The sequence below is a fragment of the Daucus carota genome, chromosome 5, assembly GCF_001625215.2.
Source record: "Daucus carota subsp. sativus chromosome 5, DH1 v3.0, whole genome shotgun sequence".
Classification (NCBI taxonomy): Eukaryota; Viridiplantae; Streptophyta; class Magnoliopsida; order Apiales; family Apiaceae; genus Daucus; species Daucus carota.
Window position 1 is genome coordinate 37,502,461 of NC_030385.2, and position 21,547 is coordinate 37,524,007.

The 21,547-nt window shown below is 33.4% G+C and overlaps 1 protein-coding gene across 3 annotated transcripts; it reads left to right on the forward strand.

The window, feature by feature from the left end:
* The first annotated feature begins 3,428 nt into the window (after nt 1–3,428).
* On the forward strand, nt 3,429–21,256 carry LOC108223298 (uncharacterized). Of its 3 annotated transcripts, XR_010292051.1 has the most exons (24): nt 3,429–3,843; nt 5,098–5,207; nt 5,679–5,751; nt 6,077–6,138; nt 7,042–7,183; nt 8,772–8,987; nt 9,094–9,160; nt 9,750–10,149; nt 10,432–10,579; nt 10,688–10,848; nt 12,397–12,496; nt 13,689–13,763; nt 13,862–13,996; nt 15,833–15,922; nt 16,768–16,944; nt 17,047–17,151; nt 17,236–17,394; nt 18,005–18,049; nt 18,157–18,378; nt 18,578–18,684; nt 18,887–18,943; nt 19,062–19,122; nt 19,201–19,461; nt 20,981–21,256. XR_010292051.1 is itself a non-coding variant. In XM_017397472.2 (23 exons), the coding sequence occupies exons 1-23, from the start codon at nt 3,703–3,705 to the stop codon at nt 19,360–19,362; spliced, it is 3,015 nt and encodes a 1,004-aa protein (XP_017252961.1). In that variant the 5' UTR covers nt 3,557–3,702; the 3' UTR covers nt 19,363–19,466. The 3 variants fall into 3 exon arrangements, 2 of the variants coding, with proteins under 2 accessions (XP_017252961.1, XP_017252963.1); XM_017397472.2 differs by lacking the exon at nt 20,981–21,256 and having other exon boundaries at nt 3,557–3,843; nt 19,201–19,466; XM_017397474.2 differs by lacking the exons at nt 18,887–18,943; nt 19,062–19,122; nt 20,981–21,256 and having other exon boundaries at nt 3,557–3,843; nt 19,201–19,466.
* The last annotated feature ends 291 nt before the right edge of the window (nt 21,257–21,547 follow it).

Below are 21,547 nucleotides of genomic sequence, written 5' to 3' on the forward strand. Positions count from 1 at the left end.
ATTTCATTATCTCTTTGGTGTAGATTTTTTAATGATTTGTTTTTCATAAGATTTTGATGTTACTTTCCTTATTTTTTAAAAAAAATATTATATTAATATCTTTTAATTATGAGTTTGTTAACTCTTTCCCTCTATCATTTTAGATAGTTTTATAATTTTACTGTCTATATGAATTTATTATGTTTTTTATTCATTTCGTATATTTTCAGGGTACCGAGTGGAAGAAAGAATGATAGCAGGACCTCTTATGGGTGTTTTCTTATCAAATATTAAAACTTTATTGTCTAAGTGTCCCCGGTCATCTCTGCATGTCCGAGAGTTAGATGATAAATTTTCTTGAACGGAAGGAACTCCTTGTAGCGGCTTTTGTATTCTTATACGAAAAAGTATCTTATAACAAAAAAAAAAGAAGATAAAGTGAAGGATTGAGCCAGACATACTGACCTTCTTTTAGTAAATTATGGCATTATTGTACTATTGTGATGTATTTGATAAATTTTTACTTTTGCAGTTTCTAATTTATCTCATTATTCAGTCCCTTCATTTACCATTTAATTTACTGTTTAACTACATGTATACACATTATACACACACACACACACATATTGTTAACTTACTTATTTCCTTCGATTCCCGTTTTCTTTTCTCTCTCGTTTTGAGAGTCGACTCCCGTATTAGGGTTTCAGCCGTCACTTCTCCGCCTCCAAGATCTTCATCTTCTCATCAATTAACCCTTTCGCTCTCTCATCCCCTCTATTATTTTACTAGTTTTTTAATAAAATCAAGATCTAATCTTGTTTGAGTACCTTGTTATCAAGGTTGTGTGCCCATCGTTTTGGGATGTCAGTGTGTGCCCATATTTTTGGGATGTCAGTGTGTTATGTTTTCGTATTTCTATGTGTCTTGATGTGTCGTTCGATTATCAATCTGAAAAGGATTTATACGGTGTTTTGGGAGATCGGTAAAACTCGCATCGATTTCGGAACGATGGTGGATACCGCAAGAGCTCACTTTTCACAACAAATAATTGTTCATATTTTGGGGACGTTTGGTGCTCCAGGATCAGCTGATTTGACTGATAGTTTTGAACATTGGGCTACAGATGATGCTTATGTGAAGGTCAATTGCGAGACTACTAGTTTCATAACTGATGTAGGTTGGATTGCTCGAGATATTATTGTAATACTTTTTAGATCAAAGAATATGAATATTCTATTTGTTAAACGATCTAAAAACAAAACGACTATTTGTTTAGTCGTTCTTTGTTTCACAATCAGATTGTAGTTGACGGTTTGGGAATTTGTCCCGACTGGGTTTGTGATTCGTATTAATAAAATCTTTTGTTTGTCAAAAAAAAAATGTATTCATTATGTTTTAGTTTTGCTTTGTAGTTTAATTTATACGTGTATATATATGTGTGTGTATATGTTGTGTATATATGTGTGTGTTTATATGTTGTGTATATATATGTGTTTATACATTATGTATTGACATGCTTATATTGAGGATGATTATTTTTATTTCAAGCTTAATTGTTGTTCTTTAATATTAAACTCGTTTTGTTTTTAACATGGATTCATATTTGAGGTTATGCACTTATGATTATTATAATTTAAGCTAAGTTGTGTCTCGATTATATCAAATTTGTGTTGATGTTGATTTACATTTTAGTGCATTAATATTGAGATTCAAGGAGCAATGAAAATTATATATTATCCGTTTTATGTTTGTATCTAGTTTGCACTGGTTATTTAGTTGAGACTATCCTGATTTGAGTATCGTCATTACTCGCTTGCAACGAACTTGTTTTAATTCCGATTCAAAATTTATTATCCGGGTGTAAATATTTTATTTTGATATTCTTTACTCCCTCATTTCAAAATTTTGTCACTAACATATTTTTTCTTTCAGGCGTCATTAACATGTTTGAATACAATTACAAACAATTATTAATGTTGATGTGTTCACAAGATAATCTCAAGTTTACATACTCATCTTTTAATATCAAAAATAAAAAAACTTTTTGTCAAAAAAAATTCAAAAAACTTACTCATTATAATTCTTTACTAAATTGAGACATATACTCAAATATGAATTTTAAATTTAAATATTAAACATAAATTGAATCTATTTATACTTATTAATATGAATCAATTCAATTTAAAGTTAGGAGTCATTTGTTAAATCTGGATCATATTTTCTGGATGAATGAAAATTCTGAATGAGTAAATATCTGGATGATTGTATTTTTGAATCATTTGTTAAATTAAATCTGAATGACTTAAAATTATATATTAAATTTATTTAATAATTATTTTTATTAGAAAACAAGATTTATAATTGATAATTCATTAAATTAACATGAAAAAAATTTACAATACAAATTTCTTATCAATTATCTCTATATAATAATAAATGCATTTCTTTTAAAATAATAATCGATGTGTTAATATATAAGCCACTATTTTATAAGATTCAAATATTGTTAATTAAAATTAACTATTTATTTTATTAATTTTATAATCATAAATATATTATAATATAAGAAGTAATTATATAAAGCAAATATATGTTAAATTAGCACACATATTCATCAACACACTTACACAAGCAAGGTATATGAACCATCCAGCGAAGTTATGTAGCCTCTTTCGTCCAGCGAATTTTCCAGTCGTTCAGTTGATTTACGACAGCAACAAACAATCTGAATAGCTAACCTTTTTCTCGTCCAGCTATATCTGTCTCGTTCACTCGTTAACAAATGAGGCCTTACATTCCAAATTATAAATACAGTAAAAACTCTATAAATTAATAATGTCGGGACCGGAGAAATTTATTAATTTAGAGAGTTATTAATTTATCGATAAATTAATAATTATTAATTTAAAGAGTTTTTAACCCATTACACCGTACATACCAAACAAAAAGACTAATTAGTCTATGCCTCTTAGAATTACCTTACAGCGAACCTTGGGACTCAACGTAAATTAGTAACTACTGTGTTCATATATTTATTAGAAATCAATAATGACAACGTAAATTAGTAACTATTGGGTTCAAATGTATTAGAAATCAATAATGACTTTTGAAGTACTGTACAGTAAATGTAATATAATTCAATAGAGTATAATATTTTTTTTAGTTTTTGTGAATTATTAATTTATGATTTTCTTGGGACCAAAAATTATAAAGGGATCTCCCGAAAAATTATTATCTTATTATTTTATCGAGTTTTCCAATTTTTTACATTGGCCCAAGTCGGGACCGGACAAATTTATTATTTTAGAGAGTTTATTAATTTACCGAGTATTAATTTAAAGAGTTTCTACTGTAAATTATAAACTACATTCCCTTCACCAATATATTCTTTTTAAACATTCCTTTCGCCAAATTTAAGACGGAAATGGGGATAAAAAAGTTAAAAGTAGGAAGGAGAAGCGTATAAACAACCCATCAAACCCCAAAGCTTTTCACCTCTTCCTCCTTCACCTGTCCCTCTGCTAAAACTCCTCAAAACCTTCACAAATACTCAATTCAATACGCACGCGCACACATAATACAGTATTCTCTTATCATAAATCGTTTCGATTCTGTTCTTCTATCGCACCAGACAATCACACACTTCTCCTCACTCTCACACTCCACCGATCTGTAATTTCTCACAAATCAACCATCTCATTGCTTCAAATTGAAGCGACTACGATGGCGCTCACACAAGCTGACCTACCTACTATGTATACGCTCCTCTCCAATTCACTCAGCGGCGATGATAGCCTGCGCAAGCCTGCTGAAGCCGCTCTTTCGCAGTCCGAGAATCGGCCTGGTTTCTGCTTTTGTCTACTCGTATGGCCTCTTCCATACTCTTTTTCAATTTAAGTCTGTGCTTATATATTTTTTTGAGTAATGATTACTATTTCCAGGGCTCGAGGGTGCTAATGTGCCTCTTATGTATCGAATCGAATTAGTCCATGATTATGTAATTTTGCTGTGGGATGATGCTTTCGTTGTGCATTTCTACTGTTTTCAAGGAATGATCACTGTTTTATAGGGTTTTAGGGTGATAATGTGATGAACATATGTTGATTATGTATTTTTGGCGGGGAATGATGCCTTAGTTGTGCATTTTTAGGCTGTGTTCACTTGGATGGAATGGAATGAGGGGAGAATGGAATGATAAATTATTTAGAAGTTTTAAGGAGAAGGAAGAAAGTATGAGATAATAGTGACAAAATATGAATGTACTCAAAATCCTTGTGAGAAAGATTATAAGAAAACATGATGTAGAAATGGAATGAGGGTTTCTTTCAAAACATGCGGGTTAGAATTATAGTAAAAATAGTAAGAATGGAATGATCGAAGGAATGAAAATTGTATACATTTTCTTTGATCAACACCATGTTTTAGTACAAAATTCATTCCGTTCTCCCTCCATCCCATTCACTCCAAGTGAACACAACCTTACTGTTTTTGAGGAATGAACATTATCATCTAGCATTTTAGGGTGCTCATGTGATGAATATATATTGATGATGTATTTTTGGTGTGGAGTGATGCTTTCGCTGTGCATTTCTACTGCTTTTGAGGAATGGAATTTTCTAGGTTTTCAGGGTGCTAATGTTATGAATATATATTGATGATGTAATTTTGGGGTGGAAATGATGCTTTAATTGTGCATTTCGGCTTTTTGAGGAATGGACACTATTGTAGGGGCTAATGTGGTGAATTTACATATGATTATCTGATTTTTGTGTGCAGTGATGCTTCTGCCATGTGTTTCTACTGTTTTTATTGACCTGGCAGTGGTTTATAGGATTTAGTTTGTTGATGTTGTGCATGTATATATATATATGTGTGTGTGTGTGTGAATTGCGATCACGAATTCTGGTGTGCAATGATGCTTTAGTTGTGTGTTTCTACTGTTTTGTAGACTTGTCAAAATTGTTTTAGGACCTAAGGGTGCTATTTATAAAATTTTGGTGCGGGATGATGCTTTCATAATGTGTTTTCACTGTTTTCAAGGACCTAACACCACTTTTTAGGGTTTAGGCTGTTAAGGTTAATATATGTGATATATAATTTTGGCTTGAACTGATGCAGGAAGTGATTACGGCCAGTGATCTGGCGGCTCAGGCAGATGTTCGTTTGCTTGCATCAGTGTATTTTAAGAATAGTGTTAGCAGATACTGGAGGACTAGGCGTGATTCCTCGTAAGTTGATTTCCACTTGTCTGTATTAGATATTTATCCATGCTGTTTAACTTGACAATAATGGGTTTGAGGATTCTCTAATAGGTTAATTGAGTTTAAGCATATCATTTTATATTATGACTTGTCACAATCAGTATCGTGTTTGACTGCTTATGTGAATATAATGGCAACAATAAACTCCCATCTCGGGAGCTGAAAGAAATGAAAAAGGTTATACACAGAACCGGCAAGTTATTAGCTAAAAAAGTAGTATACTGTGATATGTAATACCTACTTGGAGAGAAGCTGTTATTGAAAAATCAAGCCTCAACAAAGAAAAGAAAATGCAGTAATCTTGCATTGCTGCAGCAGTGTGCATCTTATGTTTGCGTATGAATATGATGGTACTCAACTAATATGTCCTATTAGCAATAGTTACTGCTTGGGGGTTCAATGCATTGATTGATGCCTTCTCCTTATTATTGCCTGCAGTGGAATTAGCACTGAGGAGAAACTACATTTAAGACAAAAACTGCTGTCTCACTTGAGAGAAGAAAATTACCAGGTAAACTTTCATATCTTACAAATATCTACATGTCCCTGTTATGTGCTAGTATCATTGTCTAAAATGTTTCTATCAAATTCATTTCCTTCTGTCATTTAACATCTATTTCTTGAGCAAAATCTCAGATCCTTCTGCTGTGTCTAAATTTGGTTGCTTGTAATTGTCACTTCCCGTTTCTTCTTTGGCTATTAAGAATCATGTATTATTGACCTGGAAGAAAGATCACAGTATTCCATTTTTTGTTGGGCAGTCAGACTATCAAACTTAGTTTCACTGGTGTTCAGTTTTGATTGTTTTTTTTTGCTTGATTTTTTGCTCTATGCAGATTGCTGTTACATTAGCTGTGCTCATCTCAAAGATTGCTCGGATTGACTATCCTAAAGAATGGTACGTGGCATATCCTATTATGTGTACTTTTGATCCTAATTATGTGCAAGAGCAACAATAAAAAAATATGAAGTCAATTCTGGACAACTTGTACTACTGTACATGTTGCACTTGAATATGGAGTCTTGATTCCTTTTAAAATGTAACAATCCTCAATCACGTGCATGAAATGATATTAATTATGTGTTAGGAGAAACATTTCGTGAGATCTTGAAGTTGATGATAGACATATCTTGCTAGTAGTTATTTTATCATCTATTTAAACATGTGCATAGCTGTTATATCTTATTTAATTTTTCAATTAGATAGTCCCCCTTAATATTGTAATTACTTATTAGAGCCAACAATGTTATAATTATATACCGAGTAATGTGGATGAAATGAGTTTAGGAATTAATTGCAAAAGATGAAGAATGTGAAAGAAATATATAGAAGCTCCATATGCAAACCCACCCACATAATGGAATCTTTAATATGAATTACGAATGCAAACTTTGTCTTTGGGCAATCAACTAGCATGTAGTGAAACATTTTACTGTATTCCCAAATTGGATGACTGATTGATTATGCTTAGCAAGTCAACTTGGCAAGACCACAAGACAAATGAGGGTACCCATACTAGAATATTGTCCAATTCTAGTAAAATCTTATTAGAAAATTATACGTTTATGTGCGTCTATTCATAAAGAGTTCTCTAAATATCCTTTGTCATTGATGGAGCAACCTTAAGATTATACATTCCAATTCAGTCACCTTTTGATGTTAACCTGAACTTTTGATACCTTGAGGCTATGGCATATTATCTTTTGTTATTTTGTGGTTATGAGTTGTGATGATTCTATCAAGTATATGTTTTTATTGGTCTGGATCTAGTTATCTATCACTTGTTTGGATAATTTACAGGCCAGAGTTATTTTCGACTTTGTCCCACCAAATTCAGTCTGCAGACGTCCTTACTTCACATAGGATCTTTATGATTCTCTTCAGAACTTTAAAGGAGTTGTCTACGAAACGTCTTGCTGCAGACCAGAGGAATTTTGCTAAGGTATACACTTTATACTAAAAGCGCTCTCTCTCTCTCTCACACACACACACACACACACACACACACACAAAAGTTTATGTATGTTTTTTCGAGCAAGATATCTTAGACTGGAGATAATTTTGATTCTCCAATGGTGTGTTTTATGTTAGTGATAATTTATAAATAAAATAATTGTTTGGAGGTAAATATTTAAAAGAGGTGATAGTTCAGTGACAAAAGAATCTATTTTTCCTTGTAACATGCTTTTGATGATAATGAGTAGTAGTCGACTAGTATCTTCTCGAAGGTACTCGGTTGATATCCATGATTTTGGTATGCCATATGTAATGGCCCAATCTACCTAAAGATGACACACAAGGAGATGGAAATGAGCTTTGTTATTGAGATGGACTTTGCTTGATTTTTGTCACCTGAATTTTTATTTGCTTAGACATGTTTAATATATAGGTATTGGATGTTATTATGTAGTAGCAATGCTTAATATGAAACTATTATTTTATTACATTTGATTTAAATCATGAAATTGATGTCTAGTGATAATTATATGTATAATATGTATATGAGCAATTTTTCACCTCTGAAAACTAGTCGGGCGACTTTTCAGACAGACTTCTCTCGAAGATACTTGGGTGTCAAGACTCGATTTGGCATTGTTCTGCAACAATCCTCCCATGTAACTAGAATTTTAATCTCATCTACATCATGTTGGACCCAGACTATAGATTAAAAAAAACAAAACGTACTAATGTCCCTCTTATGTATTGATGAAAGTCTACAACTCTTTTTGATATATTTGGAAATTGAATTGTTTCCTTTTTAGCATCTTGTGTTATGCCACTTCTTTTTAATTATTTAAATTGCTGTTCAAAATTCAATATAATTATAAAATTATAATTTATATTATTGGCATCATTGCAATACCTTTGATTGTCAAGGTAGCAGATTTCCTTGTTTGTGAGCAGGTGTTTCACTGTTTGTGACTGCATACTTGACAGTTATCACTATTATGCACTCACCATAATATATGCTTGTGGCAATCTCACTTCTCCCCCCAAATTTAATGCAGTGTTAATATTTAGTTACTATTACTCATTCACTGATATTTTTGAAAATGTTAATATTTTTTGATGCCTTATTTTTTTTTAAGAATTAAAATTTTGATTATCTGTTGTATATGTACTTGGTGGTGATGTGTATATACTGTTTTCTTATGTGCCATGTGATGCAATTATGGATGCGGAAGATGTGTCCTGTGTATATAAACTAAACAGAAGTTATATAATATTGTCGTGGGATTGATATCGGTCTCATTATAAATATAAAACGAGGCTTTTGATTTGAGACTTAAGGTCGGAAGTCATAATGCTTTCAATTGCTTATGGTGGTATAGTAGTAGACAGAGAAGAATGATAGCTACTGGACCTTAATGCTATTGATGCTAATGATGTTTATTTCCACTCTTCAGTATTCCGCTTCCATTTATTTTCTGTTGTACTGTTCCCTGGTCTAGTTCTTTAGATAATATATGTGATTCAACTACTGTTACCATGTACCTAAATCACGGTTTCCCGAATTCTCTCTTTTACAGATATCGTCCCAATTCTTTGATTATAGCTGGCAGCTATGGCAGAGGGATGCCCAGTCAATACTGCATGGTTTCTCTGCAGTTGCTCAAAGTTTAGGTGCAGATGATTCAGAGATGCATAATGATCTTTATCTAACATGTCAAAGATGGTTTCTATGCTCAAAGATAATACGCCAATTGATTATCGCTGGGTTCCCAGGTGACGCAAAATCTATGCAGGTACCCATGCCGTCAAACTTGCTTCTCTTGAGCATCATATAATGTTTTCAGCTAGGAATTTCCCTTGCTATCTTATCTATCTAAACAAGTTCCTTTGTTCTTTCAGGAGGTTCGACCTGTCAAAGATGTCTGTCCTTTGTTTTTGAAGGCCATTGAATCATTTCTTCCATACTGTGAGATATCACCATTGCACATTTTTTTGTAGCTCTGTAGTATTTATAATTGTTCATTTAACATGTCTATGCTCACACGTGATCATTCTTCTAATGTTTTGCCATTATTTTTTTTAAAAAAAATCCAAACACTAGGAAGGCACATCTTTTATGGTAATAAACTTGTGTGCAAATGTGCGATGTCCTGAAATTATTTTGCATGTGGCAAAACATACGAATTTCCTGATATAAGTAGTAAATCTTACTTCTCATCAGCTTGACTGGATGTACATCGCCAATCACCATCTTCTGAACGATGGCCATTAACATTAAGATACTAAATAGGTTCTTAATTCACACTTTCTATATAGTATTTCCTTTGAAAGGAGAACACTTTTTTGGACGTCCTGATGACACTTGAAAGTATTGATGGTTTCAAGGATGGCCTTTTATTGCTAAAGCCAACTGATCGTACATATTATGGATTTTTAGAAGAAATGGATAATTTAAGTCGTATAGTGATTGTATTGTGTCTTTGCATGGAAATTTAAATATCACATACCCTTCATTATTATAGTAGTGTGCTGATCAGCTGTTGTCCCTGCTGCAGATTCGTCTTTCCAGGACAAGCATCCTAAGTTTTGGGACTTCTTTAAAAAATCATGTGTCAAGTTGATAAAGATTTTAATTACAATTCAAAAGTGCCATCCTTATTCCTTCGGTGATAAAAGCGTACTCCCACCTGTGACAGACTTCTGCTTGAATATGATCGTAGATCCTAGACCAGAGCTAATATCATTCGAGCAATTCCTTATTCAGTGTATGTCAATGGTAAAAACCATTCTTGAATGTAAAGAATACAAGCCAAACTTGACTGGCCGTGTTATGGGTGAAAATGGAGTTACATTTGAGAAGATGAAAGAGAACATGTCTAGTCTCGTTGCTGGTGTGGTTTCTTCCCTTCTGCCAAGTGACCGAGTGGTGATCTTGTGTAATGTGTTGATAAGGAGGTACATGTCATTTTCACTTTGTTCAATTTTCCGCAGTGTTTAACATAATTGATGGGAAATTATTGATCATTTCACCTCAATATCGACATTATATATATTTTTTCTTAAGAACCAAGGATAAAATTTGGTATATCAATATTCTACGGCATCTGTGTGTGCATGTAATCCCTAATCTAACTTGTTTCAGAATGCTTTTCGAAACTCTCCTTGTAAAACGTCTCTTATTGCAGTGCCTCCATTTTAATTATGTTGTTTCTTAGCTACGTCTGCCACCTGTGACAGGTATTTTGTACTTTCAGCAAGTGATGTGGAGGAATGGTATCAGAATCCAGAGTGCTTTTATCACGAACAGGATTCTGTTCTGTGGTCCGAAAAACTGAGGCCATGTGCTGAAGCACTATACATTGTTTTGTTTGAAAATTATAGTCAAGTACGTGGGAATAATTATTTGTCATATTATCTTTACGTCCCTAGACATTTTACCATTATTATGACAAGTTTCTCCCCCAATAAGCACATTAAGAATCTTTCTATTCAGCTCTTAGGTCCTGTTGTGGTCTCTATTCTTCAAGAGGCAATGAATGGGTGTCCCTCTCCAGTATCTGAAATCACCCAAGGTTTACTACTCAAAGATGCTGCTTATGGTGCTGCTGCATATGTGTATTATGAACTATCAAATTACTTGAGCTTCAAGGACTGGTGTGTTTTTCCTCTTTTACCTGCTTATATATTAGTTTTCTTTCCTTGCATTATTCAGTTTTGCATTTGACTAATGTTCTTTGCTTGAATGTTATGTTTGGACAAGTTTTTAGCTTAAATGTTGACACCCAGCAATGACAAATTGTGTGGAAACTTATGTATAAGGTGTCATGTTACTGCAATTATGTTTCAACCATACCTGAATTGCAGTTAAACATATGCGTCCAAGTGATGTTCAAATATCATGGTAGTAGTAATTCTGAAGTATAAGGGTGGGGAAGGCGAGGTTCGAACTCAAAATCTTCTAGCACTAGCACCACTATTGCTACAAATGAGGGTATAAACTTCTATGTGAACTGTATAGTAGATACCGAAACCTTGCATCATCCAGCTGGAACATTGAGCCTCCATCACTTTAAATTTGATTCCAACTCACTTTAAGTTAGATTTCAACTTATATTTGGCCAGAACGAAGATGATGACTTAGTTGTTGAATTTTAGTGCGTTGTTCCAATATTTCAACTCAAGGTAGACTCTTGTTTTGAAATGGATAGAGTTCGTAATCTCTGTTTGCATTATCTTACTCGTATTTATCTGCTGGCCAGTTGATAAACATATAGCTTAAAAAACAAATGGTGGTGTTTTTCAAGCTAGGCATGATCTAGTCTCTAGATAACATTGAGTGTACTTAAGGTCCTAAATAATTGTTTGTCAACCTCTAAATTTGCACATGTTGTCCTAGCTCGTCGCTTTTGTCCTTGCCTAGCTCATCGCTTTTGTCCTTGCCTAGCTCGTCGCTTTTGTCCTCTGGTTATACAAAAAGAAAATTTGCACCCACAGTAGACATGAGAGGAAAGAGAGTGGAAGCTATTAGCTTGGGCCTTTGGGGTTTCTTTAGTTTGAGCCAATTTAATGTTTAGAGGTTTCAACTGATGGATATTTGTTTTATGTTTTGCTCTTTTCTTTTTGTAACTTGTTAAGGGACATCAAAATCATAGGGTCCCGCACGTGTGCAGTCCTGATTCTGTTGCTTATATCTTAGAAAAGGTACAATTAAGTTTGTCGAGAACTCAAAGTTCAAGTTAACTTTACAAAAGCATCCTAAATCGAGTATAGATGTATATATGCTGTATCACCAAATAGAGTAGGCTGGTATGTGGTATCGAGTCCTCTTCTGTGGTAGATAGACACCTCCACATAGATCATCTGTCATTGATCAAAAGAAAATGAGTGATTGCCCAGAAGAAGATGATTTATTGATTTAGGCCTTTGCTTGGACGAAATTTTCCATTGACTTATTTCCCAAGCAAAGAAACATATGAAAACTAGGGAAATAGTTTACCGTACCAAACAAAGAGAGCCTCAAGCATACATGTTTAATGTCTCAAAGCTTTGATGAGGACTTACTTTTATTTGTTAATTGTTTTTAAAATCCTTTCATCTTTGACTTGCTGTTGCAACATTTTGAACTTTTCATTGATTTATGAGGCGATATGTTTTACTGTCAAGTGGATGCCCAGCACCGTCTCACTTCTGATACTCATGCAGGTTTAATGGTGCATTATCACTAGAGTTGTCAAATGATCATCCTAATATGCGGATCATCCATAGAAAAGTTGCACTTATTTTAGGGCAGTGGGTATCTGAGGTATAACTTCTCTTTGAGCTGGTTCATGTCTTCATGAGGAATGTTCTATTGTGTTATTCCCCATATTATCGTGTATGCAGTATTGCAATGTCTATTATGTACCCTCTTTAACTCCCTCGGTATTCTATGCATGTAAGTTCTATATGAGTATTACTTTTATTCACTTATAATCTAATGATGCTTTAAAAATAAAATTAATAGATAAATTTTTGTACATATATAGATATATTTTGTTATTATCTCTTACAGTCATTCTTTTATACATATTTCTGATCATCAGCTGCTATGAGTTTACATAAGTTGAGTTGCCATATGAGCTATACCACACATGTGATTAAAAAGAAGTATTACCATGTCTGTTATAGAAAAATTTATACGCTTGTAGTTTAAGCTTGTGATATATCGCACTCTGGTTAAAATTTAAATAATAATAATGAACTTCAACTATTACCATGTCTGTGATATAGTATAATTAACTTGCAAGTACTTTGTATCATATGTATTCAGATATAAAACAAACAAACAAGAACTGGGAGGGGAATAATAAGCGTGAACAGACACGAAAAGCACATAAGCTTTTAATGAAAATAAAAGTGATTCAATAGAACATAGACATCTTACAATAAACATAGATTATAATAATAATTACTTGTTGAAAAACATTCGCTAGTTGTTGTGTAGATAATATTATATATTTTCTGTGAAGGGAAGAATTAGCAACTGCACACACACACACACACACACACACACACATATATATATATATATATATATATATATATATATATATATATATATAGATATAGATAGATAGATAGATATTAAGCATTACACATGATATGTGATTAAACATGAACATTACATTAGATGTCCCAAGATATTAATATTTCTTTCTACATCCTGAGTGTTGAGACCGCTTTCTTGGTCTCCCCCCATAATGTTTGTGTTGTATGATTTGTGCTAGTTTCTTGGCTCAAAAAGTGTTTAGGTTCTGTGCATCAGTTATTAGTTATGTAAAGTTGAAAAAAGAGAGCATCGAAAAGACAGTTGTAAGTAATTTACTGGTAACATCCCAAGGTTGCATTAATATTGTTCAAAATAAAAGTTGTTTGGAGGTTACAACATTTGGATAACATTATTGTGCTTTATAGCTAGCATAAGAAATCTCTAACTGAGGCTAGCTTCTTTACAGATTAAAGATGATACCAGAAGAGCGGTGTACTGTGCGTTAATTAGATTGCTTCAGGACAGTGATTTATGTGTCAGGGTATGTATTAATCAAAGCACATCCCAGTTCCCTCCCCCCCACCACAAAATCCCTCTAAAGCTGTCTTTTTTTTATTATCACATTCTTCAACCTTTCAGCTATCAGCAGCTCGGTCATTGTACTTTCATATTGAAGATGCAACTTTCTCAGAGCAGGAGTTTTCTGATCTTCTTCCAGTATGTTGGGACTCCTGCTTTAAGTTAGTAGAGGAAGTTCAGGAGTTTGACTCCAAGGTAATAATTTTTTCTCTTAGTTAGGGTCAATTACAGAAAATTAAATCCTAACACATGCCACCAATGGGGTTTAATATTAGACTCTCTACCTCTAATTACAATCTGGACGATGTTGAGGTGTAATTTTACTGTTTGATCATCAATTTTGTCAGTTTTCATCTTTTCCCTACAAAAGTACCTTGTATGTCTAATATTAATTCATAATAGAAAATTCTGTTCTGTATTTTATGTGGCGGAGATATAATATTGTGTATTTAGTATGGGGGTGCATCCCTTCATTTCCATTGACTTGGTTAATTTATTTACCCAACCGTTCATACATCCTTTTTACGAGACATAGGCTGATATGTGGCTGGATCAATTGAAAATCTCACTAATTCTTCACACAGGTTCGTGGCTGAAGTCAATCAACTTGTTTCTTACATTTTTTTCCATGTCTGGGAGCAGCTCTTATTTTCCTAGTAAATAATAGAGTTAATTGCAAAACGCATCCCTTTAGGTCGGGTCAACTGCACTTTATTACGTAAACTTTAGATAATTGCAGAATGCATCCTGTAACATATTTTGGCGCCTCGCCTTGAACCCTTTTGGCCCATTTTTGGCTGTTTTGACCTATCAGAGTGGAAATTAAAAGGGTAAAATAGACTTAAAAATTAACTAAATTGTAACGTTATAGGCTCTTAAGTCTATTTTACCTGTTTAATTTATTATAGTGATAGGTCAAAACAGACGAAATTGGGCCAAAAGGTTTCAACATGTGGTGCTAAAATATGTCTAAGGGTTGCATTGTGCAATTATCTAAAGTTTAGGTAATAATTGCAATTTGCCGAACTAAAGGGATGTGTTTTGCAATTAACTCTAAATAATATGACAAATATGCTATTGAGTTCAAATTTTTTCCTGGTTGAACCAATAAGAACATATGTATTTATCTTGCATCAACCTACAATAGTGATCATTGTGCGGAGTTTGGAAGTTTTAATGTCAATTTTACGGGAAGGCAGAAGCAGTCTGTCGGTTACTGTGTGGAGATTCTTGTAGAAAATATGGTTGCTAATTGTAATAATGACATGATATATTTCTCTCCTTTTTTGTTGGTTACATTTTTAATAATATTATATTGATTAAATAGAGGGTCATGTTCCAGAGAGAACCATTAGGGAGAGAGAACCCTTAGAACCACTACCTTATTTTTAGTATTAGTTAGGGTTCTGCAGCAGAACTGCACATGAAAAAAATGTCTTATTTATGTATTACTCCCTCCTTCCCATTTTAATAGTCCACTTTGCAAAGAAAAAATTTCCCATATTATTTGTCCTACTTCTTTGTCCAATACAATTTTATACAAGTTTCAATGTTAACATTTATTAGCATGTACAATTTTCATGATTTACAATGCAAACTATGTTGACTTTTAACAAAATGAATGAAAATTTAGTAGTGTTTTTGTATAATTAATGCATAACAATGATAACAACATATCATATTTAATTTTTCTTAATATGTGTGATTTGAGCAAAGTGGACAATTAAAATGGGAAGGAGGGAGTATATTTTAAAATTACTTTTGAACACACACAACGATGCAAAAAACCATGTATTTAGATTTAGATCCTGAAAATCTATGAAAAATATAGGGTTCTGCAGCAGAACCTTAGTGGTTGTATGGTTCTATTTTAAGCATTGGTTCTCTCTTGAGCGCGACCCTTAAATGGAAGTGGATACAATTTCGTATTTGCATGGTGGCTGCATTTTATCATGGCTTTGAATTTTTAAACTGTTTCAAATTTATCACCTGTTATATATGTAAGAAACTTATTCTGCAATTATGTTTCAGGTTCAAGTTCTTAATACAATATCGGCTTTAATTGCACATGGCAATGGAGTTGCTCCATATGCCAAGAAGCTTGTGGAATTCTTTCAGAAGGTACAACTGTAATTTTTAAAGATCAGTTACCTTATCTGGATATGAAAATTCTTGCTGTATATGGCCAAGATACTTTAGGAGCCTAAAGGGAGTTGGTAACTCTGATGAATTTTAATTTACTTTTTTTTTATGCTTAACTACCGTGTCATCCATTTTATTGGAGTTATCATGAAAAGAAGTGCCTACTGAGGAAATTAAAGTTAAGTATTCAAATTAGTTGATGCCAAATTGCCAATTCTTTCCTCCAATGCACTCAAAGGATGATTATTTTTTTAAACGGACATTTCTGATTCCTCACAGATTTAGCAAACTTATCTAGAGTGTATGTTGGAGCGTTCACCTAGTAGTTAATTTTTTTGTGCAAGACATGTCCTAAATACAGTGTTGGCTGAGTATCTAAATTATTATGCAAGATTTATGTTAAATATCTTGAGATTGTACCTGGAATGTCTATTTCATGAAGATGCTTTTTGTGGCACTTCGACAAGTTTTAAGGATTTGTACAGAATGTATTATTGATCATAATCTTATATTGGTATTTTTTTGTGATACAAAAAAATGATGCAAGTAAAAGTTCTGATCTTTAATGAGCTGCAAAGCTGATCCATATAAAAATGTCCAAGCTGTAAATGATAAACACTATTTGTTAGCATATTAGGTGAAAATAAGTTGCCACATTCTGCTTGTAGTTTCTGCTGGATGATGCATTGTATATACTTCTCTGGTCTCATTTAAATTTTTACTTTCTTATTTTTGAATTCTAGCAAGTATAACTTTTAGTCCATAATATATACATGAGATCAAATTTTACATTGTGCTGATCGAATCTTACACTCCATTCCAAGGCATGGGAGGAATCTTCTGGTGAAAACCTTCTGCAGATTCAACTTCTTACTGCTCTAAAGAACTTTGTTATTGCACTGGGCTATCAGTCACCTTTGTGTTACAACATGCTACTGCCCATTTTACAAAGTGGACTCAGCGAAAATAGCCCAGATGAACTTCTGGAAGACAGCATGCTGGTTAGTCGTTTCTGTGTATCATAGAATAATAGTAATAGTAAGTTAGAGATCCATTGTATTACGTCTTTAATATGTTACTAACAGTAATGTGTTGATATTTAGGTTTGGGAAGCCACAATTTCTCACTCTCCTTCAATGGTACCTCAGTTGCTAGGTCTCTTCCCACGTCTTGTGGAAATATTGAATAGAAGTTTTGATCACTTAAAGGTTCAAACAGGAATTTTGTTAAGTCTATTTTTTTATTAATAATTAAATTATGTTTAATGATGAAGGTAATTATGTCAAGTGTAGGTTGCTGCCAATATAACTGAGGGATACATAATACTGGGTGGTACTGAGTTTTTGAATCTTCATGCATCTAGTGTTGCCAAACTTCTGGATTTTGTTATAGAAAATAGCAATGATAAAGGGTTGCTATCTCTTCTTCCAACTGTCGACCTTTTAATTCAGGTACGTTTTACAAGATGATAACCTCTCTTTTTGGGCATAACAGTTTGTTAGTTTGGTTGCAACATTTTACCCAGTCAAAGGACAGAGATGCCGTAAGTCCCGAATTTTAGCATCTCCTTTTCCTTTTTGTAGATTTCCCAAATCGAATTTGAGGAATAACTGTGAAGAATAGGACTTGGATAGCTTAAGTGCAAAGCAAAGTGAATTCTGTACAGAAATTTATTTAACACATTCAAACCATTTTCTAAGACGAATAGTGTGTGAATGTGTTTTTTTAATGATGAAGCGGATACCAGATGCTTCTCTGGGCTGGTGCCAGTTTTAACAAGTATGGGAATTATAGAATTGTAATACAATTCCACTACTACCATTGAGTTGGTTGAAAGTTGAAATCTTCATAACATCTTTGTATTGGAAAGTGATATTAAAATGCATATCTCCAGCATTATAAAAGTAATATTTTAAACAAAGACATGTGAGAGGAATAATAAGTTTAGAACCAACTCATTCAAATTAGGACATATTAAAGAGCAATAAGTGATCCTGGCAGAATATTCGGCTTCTTTACACTAAATGACCACATTGTTTATTTGCATATGTTTTCTTGCAGTGTTTCCCTTTGGAGGTACCCCAGTTAATTAGCAGCACTCTTCAGGTAGTTGCTGTACTCCCATCTGTACAGACTTAATTATTTTGTACCATTCACATATTCTGCATACATATGCACTTTCACTGACTTGTGTTTTCGCTAAATATTGGTAGAAATTGATTGTTATATGCTTAATTGGTGGAGATGATCATGATCCTTCCAAGACAGCCGTGAAAGCATCTTCAGCAGCCATTCTGGCAAGGATTTTGGTAATGAACACCAACTACCTCGCACAGTTAACATCACAGCCAGTATTGTTGGCACTTCTTCAGCAAGCAGGCTTCCCAATTGAAGAAAACATACTTCTTTGTCTGGTTGACGTATGGCTTGACAAGGTCAGTTGATGCAAGAGATATATGTTTTACCTGTATGCTTTGCTGCAATACCTCTTAAAGGATACGCTACAATCATTTTTCTTCATCTCTGTAACATTGACTGCTTGTATTTGGAGTTATTCCAAGCTCTATTGTCATCATGATACTGCACTTAGTTATATATTACTATGGTCTTATTATACATTTTGCTCGACTGCAGATTGACAATGCAACATTGATTCAGAGAAAGACATTGGGTTTGGCACTTTCCATTATATTGACTGTAAGATCGCCTCAAGTACTTGACAAGCTTGATCAGATCTTGAGGTATTTGTTAATCTTGTTATTCTGTAGGCATTTTCATCTAAGCAAAGAAAAATAACAATAATCTACTTGTTAAGATGTTATAAATTTGTTGCATGTTAAATTGTAAAAGTATATGTTTTTTGCTTCTTACTCGTGTGCATTTGCATTCAAGTTTTAGACATATCTTCTTTTTAAAAACCTCGTTGCATCTTGAATTTAATAGTGCTTGTACAAGTGTTATACTGGGTGGAAGCGAAGACATAAGTGAAGAAGAGTCCAGGTTGGATAGATTTTAAAGTATTTAACTATTCCATGAATGTTCGGGTTAGTTCTTTTTAGAATGATAACTAAAATCTTCCCTGTTTTTATATCTCAAATTATATGAAATCAATTAACAGTAGCGACAATATGAGCCCTACCAGACCTCAGTTCCCCAGCAAAGAGTACAGAAAGAGACAGGTAGATATTCAAAATTTAACACATCGGAAATAATATATCTTGTGTAATCTATGGACTTTTTGGGTTTCTTTTTTGTAGATCAAACTATCTGACCCTGTACACCATTCGTCACTGGAGAACTCTGTGCGAGAAAACCTTCAAACATGTGCTGCCATTCATGGGGAGTCCTTCAATACCGCAATTGGTAGGATGCATCCTGCAGCTTTTTCTCAATTGAAGCAGGCTTTAAATATGACATGAGCCAAAGCTGGCTGATATACCAGACAATTGGTGGTATTGTGTTTTTGTTGTCTTCAATCTCCAGTGTTTCTGTCATCGTATAAAGGACTTCATATGGGGGTAAACTTTCTTTCCTCTTAATATTCTCGTGTATATATGACACAGAAAGGAAGTTAGGATTGACAAACTCAAATCCTTAGTAGAACACATGAATCCGTAAACACGAATTCGAATAAGATAAATTTGGAATCCACCAAAAAAGATAAGAAATCTCTCTTGTTCTTTTTTAAATTTATTTATCAAAGATTATAGAACAATACATCCTATATTGTTTATATAGGGACAGAAAATCCTAAAACGAATTTATAACAAATCCTAATTAAAATCAATAAACAATAAAAACAGTGTGACCATGCAGCTTTGAGCATGATCATGCACCACAAATCAAAACCCAACGGATGCACATTGAGAAAATCTTATTTTGGCATTTGATCATGCAGTAGTCTCGGCATAATTATGTCTGTCTTGAAATTCTGTTTTTGACATGATCATGCGGTAGTCCTTGGCATAATCATGTCTGTCTTGTAAATGCATTCTAGCTATCTGTTGCTGCCTTGATACGATTTTTGTGCAAACCTTTTCCTGCCAAGCTTTTCTTTAAAATAATGGGGCTCTTGTCCGACATTGATATGTCAGGTTTTTTGTTGTTGCAACTTGCAAAATACTCCCTCCGTCCCGGCCAATTCTTTACGTTTAGTTTGGGCCGAAGGTTATGAAATATGTATATAGTAGTGGAAAAGAGAAAGAAAAGTGGGTGAAGTGGTAGGTACCATTGATTTTTAATGTATAAAAGGGAGATAGTGGAGTAAAAGTAGTGTGAAAAAGGAGGAAAAGTGGTGGGACCCATTGACTAGTTTTGGTAAGTTTTGAAATGTAAAGAATTGGATGGGACATTCCAAAAAGGAAACCGTAAAGAATTGGATTGGACATTTCAAAAAAGAAACGGTAAAGAATTGGTTGGGACAGAGGGAGTAGCTTTAGAATTTTAATTTTCTGGAAATCGTATTGAGTATGACTTATGCATTTTATTGATTTAAGGTTTATTACATTTTCACTTTCTGAGTCCATATACGGGTAAGAATAGTAATCTATCTGATGAAAAATTTATTTTACAATTTTGCCAGGTGGCAACTAGTTTTTTTTTGGCTTGGGCATGGGTTTGCCACAGTTTTGGATATCCGTTAATTGGTTGGTCTGAGATTTGTTCTTTCTTTTTTTCATCGACCAAAGTTGCTTTCTGTACAGGTCTTTGAAAAAAATCAATATATTGTAAATAGTGCGGTCCTCTTGGCATTATTTTTTAAGGCATACGGGGATTTGCACATCTGAGTTTCTCAAGTTTTATACATGTGTTGGAGGGTAGGGCTGTCGAGTGTATACATTGGCAATGATCAGTTCCATGATTTTTGTTGTGCAATTTATGTACTTTAAACAAAATTTTGGAAGTTGAGGCAGTGAAATGATCAAGTGTTCACAGTTTTTTGTTGTATGTTCTGTTGTTTCAGTTTTGTTATTATCATTAACGCACTACACATATTCTATAGCAAGAGACTTTTACAATCTGAAATTGTTAAAACAGAAAAAAAGAAAGACCGACTGCAACACGATGGACAGAGAGCTATACAGGAGATATGACACCGACATTTAGCTTGGGAAAAATGGATATAAAATCAGTTGAACCTGACAAATCATTTCAGTTTAGAATTTGGGTGTTGGTCTTGATGGACATGTATTGGAAGAAAATGACTTAAAATATCAATGTCGGAGAAGATGACTGTCAGTTATTATTTTGCAATTCAAAACAATGGATTGTATAACGGTTATTTTTTAACGTTACGTGATCTAGTGTTTAAAATCTTGAACGCTAGTTAATGTAGTGTTTTACTCCCAAAACATAAAATTGTCTTACGTTTTGTATTGCTTTTCAGATTAAAACGCCACATGATCTAGCGTCTTCTTTCAAAAAATTTAAAATTGCTATCCAGTATTAATAAATGTTATTTGTGGTCATCTTTTTAAACTATGTTATTTTGGGTGGTAGTTGTGAATTTTGGGGCCTTTTCTCTTAGAAATTGTGTATTTATTCGCAAATCTATATTCATTTGAAACGTGTCATATGTTTTTCGTGTACATTTAATATAAATAT